The sequence below is a fragment of the Heterodontus francisci genome, chromosome 5 (assembly GCF_036365525.1).
Source record: "Heterodontus francisci isolate sHetFra1 chromosome 5, sHetFra1.hap1, whole genome shotgun sequence".
Classification (NCBI taxonomy): domain Eukaryota; kingdom Metazoa; phylum Chordata; class Chondrichthyes; order Heterodontiformes; family Heterodontidae; genus Heterodontus; species Heterodontus francisci.
The window spans coordinates 24,259,915-24,274,711 of NC_090375.1; the positions used below are offsets into that span (position 1 = coordinate 24,259,915).

General features: G+C 42.0%; 1 protein-coding gene across 1 annotated transcript in view; it reads left to right on the top strand.

Annotated features, from left to right (window-relative positions):
- The window catches only part of cep76 (centrosomal protein 76), a 53,302-nt gene extending 43,468 nt beyond the window's left edge, over positions 1-9,834 (top strand). The window contains exons 11-12 of the mRNA XM_068031209.1: positions 2,339-2,556; positions 8,335-9,834. Coding sequence (XP_067887310.1) covers positions 2,339-2,556; positions 8,335-8,473 — 357 coding nt within the window. The 3' untranslated portion in view covers positions 8,474-9,834. The remainder of the gene's footprint in view (positions 1-2,338; positions 2,557-8,334) is intronic.
- The last annotated feature ends 4,963 nt before the right edge of the window (positions 9,835-14,797 follow it).

Consider the following 14,797-nt stretch of genomic DNA (forward strand, 5'->3'; position numbering starts at 1 on the left):
GCTTTTAAATCCGATATCAGTCTAGTGGCCTTCCTCTGTTTCTTTTCCAGGACCTCTATATAACCTCAACATGTGAAGGAACCAAATGTTGGCATAGTATTCTAAGTGAGACAAGATCTTACATAGGATTAGTAAAGTATATTTTTTGTTTCATGTTTAATCAAGTTGTCAGTGCATCCTAGCACTCTAAAGATCCACGATCAGTGCCAGGAGGCTAGAGATTGGTGTAGCATAACAACTAGGTATTTCTGTTGCTTAAGCCTTAAACTCACAAACATGCACACTGCATGCATATTTGACACTCCTGTCCATGTGCCTAAAACTGCATTTATCTAAATTAAATGATACCTGTCAGAAACAGGCCCATTCACCCATTACATTTAGCTCTGCCTATAACCTACACCAATCTTTTCACTTGTTTAGTTTAGAGATACAGCACTGAAACAGGCCCTTAGGCCCACCGAGTCTGTGCCGACCATCAACCACCCATTTATACTAATCCTACACTAATCCCATATTCCTACCACATCCCCACCTGTCCCTATATATTTCCCTACCACCTACCTATACTAGGGGCAATTTATAATGGCGAATTAACCTATCAACCTGCAAGTCTTTGGCATGTGGGAGGAAACCGGAGCACCCGGAGGAAACCCACGCAGACACAGGGAGAACTTGCAAACTCCGCACAGGCAGTACCAGGAATCGAACACGGGTCCCTGGAGCTGTGAGGCTGCGGTGCTAACCACTGCGCCACTGTGTGGCCAGTTTTCTCCAAAGCCTTCATTCAGATCATCAATAAAGTTCTGACACTATTGTGCTGCATTCCACTCATAACCAGTGTCATTAATTACCACCATCTGTCTACCAAAATGTAACTAATTATACAATCTAAAATCTGCCCACTAATTCCACAGGACTCATTTTAATTAATAGGCTATTGTGTGGCTTAATGCAAAGTATTTACAGCAAAGAATCAGCCCATTCAACTCAACAGATCCATGCTGATAATGCTCCACATGAACCTCCTCTCACCTTTCAGCTAACCCCATCAATATATCGTTTTATTCCTTTCTCCCTCATGTGCTTATCCATCAACTTAGTAACATTCTCAAAAAATTCAATCAAGTTGATGAGACCTTCTTTTCCAGAAACTGTGTTGAAAGTCTCCAATGAACTTCTCTGTCCAAATAGTGAATGTCTAATTATCCCTTCAAGCAATTTCTTATCACAAGTCAATAGGCCTGTAATTTCCCAGTTGCCTTTTTAAAATATTGTTACCACATGGGCCATTCTCCAGCCCATGGAAGAATCCAAGATTCTAGTGAGCTGTTAAATATATGAGCAATGGGCTTGCAAAGCACCGTTCCCATTTACTTGAACACCCTTGGATGAACAGAGTCAGGTTTAACTTGCTACCTGATCTGTTTTAAGACAGCTTATTCTAGCTAGGGTTATATTCACATCCATAGTGCAATAAAATTGATGCGTTGCTTTTTTTTTAAATAAATACTGGAGTGTCACTTTTTTTTAATATAACAGGGCGAGTACTCCCTCCCCCACACTTATTTTTCTTTTTATAGGGAATGTTGTACAAAGTAAATAGTTGAGAAAATTATTTTATTAATACTCATAACACAGGTACTGATTCTTTAGGGCTTCCTGAAGAGTTTAGAGTAAGATTTAATGTACAGAACTTTAAAGAGCTTTTACAAAACTGAGCAATTAAGGTTTCCAGTTGCAGTTGGAGTAATCGGAATATTGGTTGGAAAGTTAAATGATGAAGATCTTGTCATTCGTCACATAAGTTGGCCTTTTAAAAATCTGTTTTGATGGGCATTCAAAAGGCTGCTGGATTGAATGCTTTTTCTCTTGCTCAGTGTCAGAAACAAATTGACCTTTGCTTTAATTTTGCATGCTTGGTGCAAAGAAGACGACAAACATTGTTGCTTTTTTGGGATAGAGCGCAGAAAGGCCAGTTATGAAAACTTAATTTCCTCTAATCTTATTGTGATTATCTGTGTCATACTACACGCTGCTGTAAACCTAATATGTAATACAAAGCACAACATTGAGGAATTGGCCACATAAAGGATTAGTGAAATAATTTGTTTAATTATTGCTGTGATCTTTGTGTAAACACTACCCAGTGATAATGCTGAGATAATGTAAAACTTTTTGATCCCTTAAGGTTGAATCATATATCCACATCTCACGCCTGTATATTCCATAGGCTGATGTCAGCTGCACATTACTGAGATCTTAATAATTGAGATGTTACCACCTAGCATATGGCTTCACATGTAACCTGTTTCTGTAATGCTTTCCAACACAATAGGACCTCAGCCTGAACACTGTGTGGGATGACCATCTGTCTTACCTGCTGTCACCAGCACTTGCTGCGTACGAGATAGAGCGCACAACTGGAGTGTCCACAGGCAATGAAGAGTTCCAAGATGCGATCAAAAAAGCAGTGCCTGATGGGCACACCTTCAAAGGATTCCCTATTCACTTTGTGCATCGAAATCCTAGGAGAGCATTTGCAACATGTTTACGGTAAAAATATAGTCATGGCTAATTCCAAAGTGTTTTTTTTTGTGAACAGGGAAGGTAAATTATGCAGTTAAGAGTGTAAAATATATAAGCAAACAGCTCAATTGCAATACATTAAGGTTTTGTGTGCTCATTAATACACTAAATTACCTGTAGATGAGAATGCAAAAAGCCTGATGAAAAGACAGTGAAATTTAAAAGTTTAAATTGTTGCTGGTCCTTTTTTATGATTACCAAGTGCTTACCCCTCAGGATTCTGCCACACACTAACTGTTTAAGGGAAGTTGCATTGTGGAGAACTGCTGATTTTGACTTGGTTGAATTAAAACTTAACCAGCTTCCTGCCATCCATACAGTTGAGAGATGATTTGCTTTCTTCCTTCTTTAGCTGCTGCTATTCAGCCAGGCTTTAGGGCAGTGCCCAGATGCTCCAATTTTTCTCCATGGGGAGACCCCTTGACTCCACATTCTTCTGTTGATAGTACCAGATTGAGGGCATTTTGTGTCCTGTCCCTTGGGGGAGGGGGGGGGGGGGTGGAATCTAGTAACGCACGGGAAACCTGGAAGTCTTGAGTTTCTTCACATTCAGTGTGCAACTTTTGGCACTGATAGGTTCACCGCCCGGAAGTAAGGCTGATTGATGGCTTGGCTTGGGAAATCCAGCCGGGCATCATTAAACTTGTAAAGCAGGTTATATTCAAGGTTTGCAGCCTTATTAACATATTTAAAATGCCAATGCATGTCCTGGGGGCGGATTGCCCCTTGTCCATCCTCAGTAAAAACCCAGAAGTCAATGGGTTGGTGCTGGCTGCTCAACGCAATCAGAATTTTTGTCCATTTAACTAAACACCCCCACTCATCACCCAATTCCACAAGAACAAAAGGAATAGGAGCAGGAGTAGACCATATGGCCCATCAAGCCTGCTCCACCATACCAATTCACCTGATCTTAGGCTTCAATTCCATTTTTCCACCTGCTCCCCATATCCTTTAATTCCTTGAGGGACCAAAAATCTATCTATCCCAGCCTTAAATGTATTCAAAGATGGAGCATCCACAACCCTCTGGGGTAGAGAATGCCAAAGATTCACAACCCTTTGAGTGAAGTAATTTCTGCTCGTCTGAGCCCTAAATGATCGACCCCCTTATCCTGAGACTGTTCCCTCTCAGCATCTACCCTTTCCAGCCCCTTCAGAATCTTGTATGTTTCAATGTGATCGCCTCTCATTCATCTAAACTCCAGAGAATATAGGCCCAATTTACTCAGCCTCTCATCAAAGGACAACCCTCTCATCTCGGGGACCAATTGAATGAATCTTTGCTGTACCGCCTCCAATGCAAGTATACCCTTCCTTAAATATGGAGACCAACACTGCACACAGTATTCCAGATGTGGTCTCACCAAAGCCCTGTATAATTGTAGCAAGACTTCTTTATTCTTGTACTCTAATCCCCTTGCAATAAATACCAACATGCCATTTGACTTCCTAATTGCTAACTGTACCTGCATGCCAACTTTGTGTTCCTTGTACAAGCACACACAAGTCTCCTACTCACCCATGTTAAAATTACCCTTCTATAAAAGCAAAATACTGCGGATGCTGGAAATCTGAAATAAAAACAAGAAATGCTGGAAATACTCAGCAGGTCTGGCAGCATCTGTGAAGAGAGAAGCAGAGTTAACGTTTCAGATCAGTGACCCTTCTTCAAAACTGGTAGATATAAGAAATGTAAAAGATTTTAAGCAAGTAAAGCAGAGGTGGGGCAAGAGATAACAGAAGGTATTGATAGGACAAGGTCACAGAATAGCTGACCAGAAAGTCATGGAGCAAAGTCTGAAATAAAAACAAGAAACGCTGGAAATACTCAGCGGGTCTAAACTTTATCAACTTTGCTTCTAATTTCCACCCTTCTCTCACCTTTTACATGGTCCCTCTCTGACACTTCTCTCCCCTTCCTCGACTTCTCTGGGGATAGGCTGTATACTAATATTCATTATAAGACCACCGACTCCCACAGCTACCTCGACTACACTTCTTCACGTCCTGGCTCCTGTAAGGACTCCATTCCATTCTCCCAGTTTCTCCATCTCCGACGCATTTGCTCTGATGATTCTACCTTCCATGACAGCGCTTCTGATATGTCCTTTTTTCCTCAACAGAGGATTCCCCCCCCACTGTGGTTGACAGGGCCCTCAACCGTGTCCAGCCCATTTCCCACACCTCCGCCTTCACCCCTTCCCCTCTCTCCCAGAACTGCGACAGGGTTCCCCTTTTCCTCACTTTCCACCCCATCGGCCTCCATATCCAAAGGATCATCCTCTTGCATTTCAGGCATCTGCCCCTCCCTTCCCGTCAGCATTCCAAAGGGATCGTTCCTTCTGCGCCACCCTGGTCCACTCCTCCATTACCCCCACCACCTCAGCCCCTTCCCACGGCACCTTCCCCTGCAATCGTGGGAGGTGTAATACCTGTCCATTTACCTCCTCTCTCTCCTTGCTATTCAAGGCCCCAGGTGAAGCAGCGATTTACTTGTACTTTCAATGTAGTATACTGTATTTGCTGCTCACAGTATGGTCTCCTCTACATTGGGAGACCAAACGCAGACTGGGTGACCACTTTGTGGAACACTCCACTCAGTCCGAAAACAGACCCCGAGCTTCCGGTTGCTTGTCATTTCAACATCCCCGCCCGGCTCTCATGCTCACATCTCTGTCCTGGGATTGTTGCAGTGTTCCAGTGAACATCAACGCAAGCTCGAGGAACAGAATCTCATTTACCGATTAGGCACCCTACAGCCTGCCGGACTGAATATTGAGTTCAATAATTTCAGAGCATGACGGGGGTCCCCCATTTTACTTTTATTCTTAGTTATTTTTTCTTTTTTCTTTATTTTTTGTTTTATTTTAGTTTGTTCAGTTTGTTTCTACTGTGCCTACCCACTTTTTTCATGTTTGTGCTTGTGGCTGTTCCATTTTCAGTCCATCAACACCCTATCTATACTAATACTTTGTCTTTCAGCACACCATTAACATATTGTTTGCCTTTGCTCCCTGACCTTCTGGTCAGCTATGAGTCACAGAGAGATACAGCACTGAAACAGGCCCTTCGGCCCATCGAGTCTGTGCCAACCATCAACCACCCATTTATACTAATCCTACACTAATCCCATATTCCTACCACATCCCCACCTTCCCTCAATTCTCCTACCACCTACCTATACTAGGGGCAATTTATAATGGCCAATTTACCTACCAACCTGCAAGTCTTCGGCATGTGGGAGGAAACCGGAGCACCCGGAGGAAACCCACACAGACACAGGGAGAACTTGCAAACTCCACACAGGCAGTACCCAGAATTGAACCCGGGTCGCTGGAGCTGTGAGGCTGCGGTGCTAACCACTGCGCCACTGTGCCGCCCCTCTGCCTCTCTGCTTCTCTCTCCACAGATACTGCCAGACCTGCTGAGTATTTCAGCGTTTCTTGTTTTTATTTAAAATTACCCTTATTGCATCTATGACCAGCCGATTTTTCCATGATGAATTCACCATCGGTCTCACAATTCCGTTATTTCCAGGGATGAAATCTGGATATATATGGTTAAACCAGTAAAACATTAAACGGTTTGCTCTTGCTTTCATGTTTCATGTCACTTTTTTCAATGCACTCCCAGCTCTAGAGGAGTCATTGGTAATGGCTGCAGTGTTGGAGGTATACCCTGGTTACCCACTTCTCTGTCTTGTCATGGATATAACCAACTGGACTGTACCAGGAAGTACCTGAATTATAAATACAACATTTTCAACCAATTATTGTTGAAAATAAAGGCAAAATATTGTTGATGTTGAAAATCTGAAATAAAAGCAGAAAATGCTGAAGCCTGTTCAGGCCTGGCAGCGTCTGTGGAGAGAGAGAAACAAGAGTTAACTTTTCAGGTCGATGGCCTTTCAAGCCTGACCACCTAGTATTTTCTAGCATTTTTTATTATTGCGGAAGTTTATTACTCATTAAGAAAATAATACCTGGCATCACATGCACACTTTCCAGAGTGAATCTGGAAAGTAATTGGGAGTGTTAATTCTTGCATATGTTTTGTCCTTTCCTTACCCTCACCCTCTCCCCCCCAGTCTAAAGTTGCTGAGATTAGTTGTGATGCCCTAATTGCTCATCTAGCTAACTCAGCAGACACCAAGGATCAAAGCTGAGACTCTTGAGGTTTGTGTGATTTGATGCCTTTACCCAGTAGATCATCTGGAGAATGTTATTATGTTGCAAAGGCAAAATACTGTGAATACTGCAAATACTCAGCAGGTCTGGCAGCATCTATGAAGAGAGAAGCAGTGTTAATGTTTCTGACCTTTCATCCCTGACCTGAGTATTTTCAAACATTTTCTGTTACTGTTGAAGTTTATTGCTCATTAAGAAAATTACATTTTGCTAAGTTTCCATAGTCTTTCTTGGTCCACTGATGTGAGCAGCCCTCCAGAATTTTTTTTTAATCATGCTTTTTATTGGCCTCCAGCAATGTTCTCTCTAAGCTGCGTAGCCACGCAGCAACCTGAAAGTCCCCGTGCAGCCAGCACACAAGTTGGCCCCTTTAAATTACTGCATATGCAGCACCACATGAAAGATTTATAGGGGACAGGCGCTTAAATAAATTACCGCAATGTTGGCCTCTAGTCTCTGGATTACTTGGTATCTGTGGATAAGGAGGTGTGTAACTTGCTGTTTAAGATGCTCTTGAGCCAATGTCTAGGATTCATCTTATAGCAATGCGCTATCCAGAAGGTTTGTTCAGTGTAATCTTTAAAATGTGATGTGTGTATGAAAAGACGAATGTAGACTTGCAGTAGTTCGTTCATGGTGTGAGGATGCAGTGTTTTATTTACCCCTTAAAAAAAAAAAAATTCTAAAATTAGTAAGTCCCACGACCATAGCCAGACCTTTTCACGTTCATTCAATCAATCTGTTCTGACAGCCTGTGAATTGGAAGCTTTTTCCATACTGATGCAGCATTGTCTAAAGTTCCGCACATTGGGGCTCCTTTCCCTGGAGTTAGTGCCAACTTAACATTTAAGTAGTTTAAATTTTAAACAGGCTTGCCTTTGAGGAAATGCTGCCCTTTTATAAAATGATTTTTTAAATTTACATTTGGATAGTGCTTTTCATGATCTCAGGACATCCCAAAGCGCTTTACAGCCAATGAAGTGCGGTCACTGTCGCAATGTAGGAAACCGGGCAACCAATTTGGGCACAGCAAGGTCCCACGTCGTCTTCAAAATAGTGCCATAGGATATTGTGCATCTCTGAGGATAGATGGGGCCTTGGTTCAACATCTCAGATGAAAGTCAGCACCTCCAACAGTGCAGTACTCCCTTGTTTTTTTTTTATTCATTCATGATCTGGGGCCAGCATTTATCTATCCCTAATTGCCCTTGAGAAGGTGTTGGTGAGCCACCTTGAATGCAATTGTAGCTTGCTAAGCCATTTCAGAAGTCTGGAGTTACATATAGGCCAGACCTGGTAACATTGACAGATTTCCTTCTCTGAAGGACATGAGTGAGCTAGATGGGTTTTTACAGCAATCTGGTCATTTCATCACCATTACTGATGCTAGATTTTTATTCAAGATTTTATGTAATTATGTGTCAGCCTAGATTTTGTGCTCAAGTCTCTGGAGCAGTACTTGAACCCATGACCCTCTGACTCGGAAGCAAGAGTGCTACCAACTGATCCGTAGCTGACAACTCCTGCGTTAACCTTTTTCACTCCTTCCATTTTAGGTCTCCATTCTGTGAGGAAATAGTTTGCTGTCGAGGGGACCAGGTACGATTGGCTGTCCGTGTGAGAGTGTATCCATACCCCGAGTCTGCCTGTGCGGTCTGGATTATGTTTGCGTGCAAATACCGTTCAGTTCTGTGATGCATCTGAGCTTATAAAAGGTGCTGCTTTCACATTCTGTGGACCCCAGTAATAATGGACTGGTTTCTTGTTGCTGCTCCACATCGACCTTCCTGCAGGATAGTGCCTTTTCAGACCAGACTAATATTCCTAGAACCTGACACATTGTAGACATGCTGTACAAGTTCATTGTTATCTGTGTGATTGTGTCTATTTATTGCAGAATAACCTGTGGAGATTGTATAAAAATGATTTTTTTTACAAAAGTATAAAATATTTTACTATACAATAAAGCTGATTATATTTACAAATCATTGATGTTTTATTCATCATCTAAAGTTAATTCTTTTAAAAGGCTTTTTCTTATTTGCGCAATAATAAATATATAATTTGGAAGATGGCAATATAACTGCTGAGGTATAAATCATTGCCCCTAAGACCCCCACCCCCCACTACCCAATGTAGTGTGCTTCTGGTGTCATAAGAGTTTTTTAAAAAAATTAGGAGGTCTGACTGCCTTTAAGATTGGGAAAAAAGACTGTGAACAATGACTGTTGACATTTTGGTGTTTGGAGTGCAGGCTGCAAGGCAATTTGTATCCAAGCAACAGGAAGATTTTACGACAGTCTTATGATTTCTGTGGAAAGACTTTAGTTTCAGTTCTGCAGAGGGAAACAGAAAAGCTAGCAGTGGCTGGAGCTGTGATTTGCTGATAGACCAGAGAAAAAGACCTATTCTCTCTGAAAATAAGCTATGCATTTCAAGGGAAAAAGAGCTACATTTAAGGTGAGCTTTTGACTCGCCTGAAGAGAGAGGAGAGGTCCAGAGAAAAGCGGAATTGCTACACTTTCTGGAGAAACACTGCTTTGGAGAAAGGAAGCCTGTGTTTTGGGTTCGGCAGGTTGCTCTTGCAGCCTGCCAGGTTGCTGGAATCCCTGCCTTAAGAGTGAGTTCTGTAGTTGCTTTGCTCTGTGGAAAAGGCTCCTTTGTGGAGAGTAAGTCTTGTTGACTTTTGTGTTTTTGGAAGTTCCTGAACACTCGAGAAAGTTTCTACTGTTGGACTGCTACTGTTGCTACAACCTGTTGCTGAAAGATCTGTGTGACGCCTGCTGCAGACAAACTACCTTGCGCCTACCCACCGTAGACTATGCATTAATCTCACCTGGAGACTTGGTGGCATCTGACTATTTGACTCTGGGACACCTCACCAATCCAGAAACAACCCACCAGGAATTACAACCCAGTTATTTTATTATCCCTAAGAAACTGTTATAAAATCAATATAGTCATTTTCCCCGGTTAACCATTGGTAATTGAATTTATGTGTGTGCATGAGGGTTAACAAGATTAAGGAGTTATAAAATCTTTTCATACATATGGATACATCTCATCGTTTAAAACTTGGTTTGCTAATAAATAGTTAATTTTGTTGTTTAAAGAAACCTGGTTTGGCGTGTTTTATTTTGGGGATAAAGTGATTAATTTGGCTATTTTTATGATAGGTGGGAAACTTTACTCGTATGCTGTGGCCTATGGAGTAGTGGGACTGAATTAACAGTGCATTACTCCTGTCTCAGTCATAACACTGGTCTTACCAATGATATCTCATAGAATATTACAGCACAGAAGGAGGCCATTCGGCCCATTGTTTCTGTGCTGGCTCTTTGGTAGTGCTGTCTAATTTCAATCCCTGCTCTTTCCCCATATCCCTGTAAGTTTTTCTCCAATTATTTGCAATTCTCTTTTGAATATTGCTATTGAATTTGCTTCTGTCACTCTAGCAGTGCATTCCAGATCCCCACAACTCTCTGAATAAAATGTTTCCTCATGTCGCTTCTGTGCTTTTGGCAATCATGTTAAATCTGTGCCCTCTGGTTCTCGACCCTTCAGCCATTGGAAACAGGTTTTCTGCTTATTTACTCTATTAAAACTATTCATGATTTTGAATACCTCTATCAAATCTCTTAAACTTCCACAGCTACTCACAATCTATATAAATGATTTGGATTTGGAGACCAAATTTGCCTTTAACGTAATCTTTCCAAATTTGCTGATGACACAAAAATAGGTGGGAATGAGAGTTGTGAGGAGGATGCAAGGAGGCTTCAAGGGGACTTGGACAGGTTAAGTGAATGGGCAAAAACATAGCAGATGAAATATAATATGAATGTGTGAAGTTAGCCATTTTGGTAGAAAAAATAGAATATTTCTTAAATGGTGAGAAGTTGGGAAGTTTTGATCTTCAAAGGGTGTCCTTGTTCAAATCACAAAGCTAGCATGCAGATGCAGCAAGCAATTAGGAAGGCAAATGGTATGTTGGCCTTCATCACGAGGAGCTTTGAATACAGGAGTAAAGAAGTTTTGCTGTAATTGTATAGAGACTTGGTGAGACTGCAACTGGAGTACTCTGTGCAGTTTTGGTCTCTTTACCCAAGGAAGTATATACTTGCCATAGAGGGAGTGCAACAGAGGTTCACCAGAATAATCCCTGGGGTGGCAGGATTGTTTTATGAGGAGAGATTGAGAAAACTGCAACTGTATTTTCTAGTTTTGAAGAATGAGAGGTGAACTCATTGAAATTTACACAATTCTTACAGGGCATGACAGGGATGGATGTAGTTGGGATGTTTCCCTGGCTGGTGAATCTAGACCCAGGGGACATATTCTCAGAATAAGGGGTAAGCCATTTAAGACTGAGATGAGGAGGAATTTCTTCATTCAGAGGGTGGTGAATCTTTGGAATTCTCTACCCCAGAGAGCTGTGGAATCTCAACCATTGAGCATTTTCAAGACAGAAATCGATGGATATCTGGATACTAATGACATTGAGGGATATGGGGAAAGTGGCTTGGAGGTAGATGATCAGCCATGATCGAATTGAATGGTGGAGCAGGCTCGACAGGCTGAATGGCCTACTCTTATGTTTCCCTACTTGAAGGAAAACAACCCCAGCTTCTCCACTCTATCCACAAAACCAAAGTCCCTCATCCTTGGTGCTATGTTAATGATACCGTTCTCCTGGTGGCTTCAGGTAGAAGTTTAGTGTTTTCCCCTCATGAAGGTGGAGACAGTTGCAGCTTGACCCGTGACATCAAGCAAGATCTTAACGCAGATTTGCTAGGGAATTACACACTTCACAGTTGGGGTAAAGGGCAGGGGGTAATGGTAGTTGCTGAACAAATGGTCACATTCGTTGAACTATTCTGTGTACCTTTCCATAAACATAAGGTAAGATAAAGGTTTTAAAATTGTACTGCAATCATTGAGTTATACAGCACAGAAACAGGCCCTTCGGCCCATCGTGTCTGTGCTAGCCATCAAGCACCTAACAATTCTAATCCCATTTGCCGGCACTTGGCCCGTAGCCTTGTATGCTATGGCATTTCAAGTGCTCATCTATATACTTCTTAAATGTTGTGAAGGTTCCTGCCTCTACCATCTCTTCAGGCAATGCGTAATATGCTTGTTTTTAGTGTCGATGTGAGTGGGAGAGCACCTGCTTGATTTGAATAATATGGTCCTAGCTTATGTGGTATTTAATATGGATAAACCTTGCTTGTAGGTTACAATTCTTGAAAATATATAGATTGGGTACCATCTGTGAGGATGTTTTCATGTAACTATTCTGTGTAGTAACGTTGTAAAGAAACGCTGGAGGATTTCCTCTGGTCAGTATTTCTAATGAAATCGCATGTTTGTACTATTTGAAATCTTGTTTTGCATTGAGGTCAGAGATAATTGTTTCCGATTCTTCGTAATATTGAACCTTTTACTGAACTGTCATTTGCTTCTGTCTAGTGAGGTGACAGTTCTGCGTGTACTAGCAGAAACCTGCAAAACATTTGCAGGAAAATTAGTGTACATAATCAATTCCATCATCTCATCCACCCCCCCGCCCCCAACCCCCCCTAGCCATCGCTTCCCTCCTGCTCATCCCATACCATCTCCTCCCTCCCATGTTATTTCATCCTTCTAATGCTACCCCTCCAAATCAGCCCACCAACCAATCAGAAAAGTGTGGACAAAGATTGCGTGTTATAGATTCTGAAATTATGGATAGCTGTTCTATAATAAATGAACAAACCCCTCCCTTTTTCATACTGATAACATTTTTAAAGGCCCTGCAGAAATTTAAAGGTGCGAGAAGCTATTGTCAGGATGTAGCCAGTAAAGGCCGGCTACCCAACCCGAACCGGACGGGACCTGACGACGTGTCGGGATCGAGTCGGGTTGCATTTCCGGATCTGGCATTCATGCTCAGGTCGGGCCGGGTCGGACACGCTCTATCACAGGTAAGTGGCTCCAATGTAAATTTAATTTTTGAGCTAGAAAGGTGGTTTTGTTACAGTTATTTTAAGCTTGTGCAGATCAGCAACAAAGTGAAAAACGGAAGGAAGATGGTCGGGTCGGGCGCGGGAAAAAATGGAAGGACTCCAGCTGGGTCGGGCTCGGGTCGGATGTGGTTCTGTCAGGTTCGAGTTGGGTTTTTTTTTTGCAGACCCGAACAGGCTTTTAGTAGCCAGGAGTATATGTTGGTAAATACATACACCCACTCTTAATTTCAGGAAAGAAGTATAGGTTCACTCCTCGACCACTAAAGCAGCAGCATTTGTTACCTTGGGCAACTTTTTTGGTCAGCAACTACTCACCCAGCTGCCCAGGTCAGTGAATCTGACCATAGCCTAAAGTGCTGATAGTGACTGTAGGTGGAGTGTAATGCTTGTCTAGTTGGAAGAGTACCAGCATCGTTATACAGGTTTACTGCTGCAAAGTGGTTCATGGTCTGCATGTCATCCTGGGAGTGGGTCATGAGAGCAAATAGGAGTTCACAAACTTTGAATAGTTTGGTCATTGGTCACTTAGTAGCATGTGCCACAACTCATTCGCAACCTATCTTGTTGCCTGTCCAAGTACTGCTCACTTTACATTTGTCAGTATTGTAAGATTGGTCAGACTATCTTGAAATCTAGTAATATGGTACTGCTATTTATTATACTTGTTCTCACACTGTGCCATGACAGAAAGACGAACTATTTATTTTTAAAATTTATTCCTTCTATTCTTTCAGACAAGCTCATTCAGTTTGTTTATATGTAACTATTCTATTAGCGTTTGACAAACGTTAACCAGTAGGGGGCATTGTTTTGCCTTTTTTATTTCTTGGGTCAATGTCTTGGAAACTGGGACAATCAGAAAAATGGACACATATCTTCTCATTTATATTGTACAAGACAGAAAGGGGAAACATTACATGAACTAAAATTGTTCCATGCTGATGATTCTCAAAAGAAAAAATGCTCATTGTGAAAAAGGGCTTATACTGTCATATCTCTTTATACTAGCTTCTAGCTTTTGCCTGTTAAGTAAGTCTCTATTAGAAGGCTGAAAATGTCTGTTTCAGTTACATTTTCAGTGAAATGAAAAGCAAAGACAAGGACATGTAGCTTACAAGAGTTTAATGGAACCAAAAACAAACTTTCTTAATTAGAAGGCTGCATCAACCTCCCTAGGTCTCACAACTATGAAAAAATTGACAGGTTAATGGTGAGACCCATTCGAAAAGTTATAGCCAAGATGACCACCTCTGAGAACATTGTTAAGGAACATGGTCAAGTGATAACTGAAGTATTGAAGCCTAGGTAACTGTCTCCAGCTGAATGATTTGACTGCTCAGTCAAAGGATAAAGTATGGGGAGTCATTTCTGTTAAAACTGGAATAATGGCCAGTAATGTGGAAGCATGCAGGATCTCTCACCAGCAGAATCTGCGCTCCTTCAATTCTGGCCTCTTGCGCAGCCCTGATTTTAATTGCTCCACCATTGGTGGCTGTGTGTTCGGCCGCTTAGCCCTGAAGCTCTGGAATTCCCTTCATGATCCTCCCTACCGCTCTACCCTCTCCTTAAAACCAACCTCCACCAACCTGATACCTCCTTATGTGAATTGGTGTCAAATTTTGTTAATGCACCTGTGAAACTGCATGGGATATTTTATTTGGGCAGCACAGTGGCGCAGTGGTTAGCACCGCAGCCTCACAGCTCCAGCGACCCGGGTTCAATTCTGGGTACGGCCTGTGTGGAGTTTGCAAGTTCTCCCTGTGTCTGCGTGGGTTTCCTCCGGGTGCTCCGGTTTCTTCCCACATGCCAAAAGACTTGCAGGGTGATAGGTTAATTGGCCATGATAAATTGCCCCTAGTATAGGTAGGGAAATATAGGGACAGGTGGGGATGTGGTCGGAATATGGAATTAGTGTAGGATTAGTATAAATGGGTGGTTGATGGTCGGCACAGACTCGGTGGGCTGAAGGGCCTGTTTCAGTGCTGTATCTCTAAACTAAAAATTACATTAA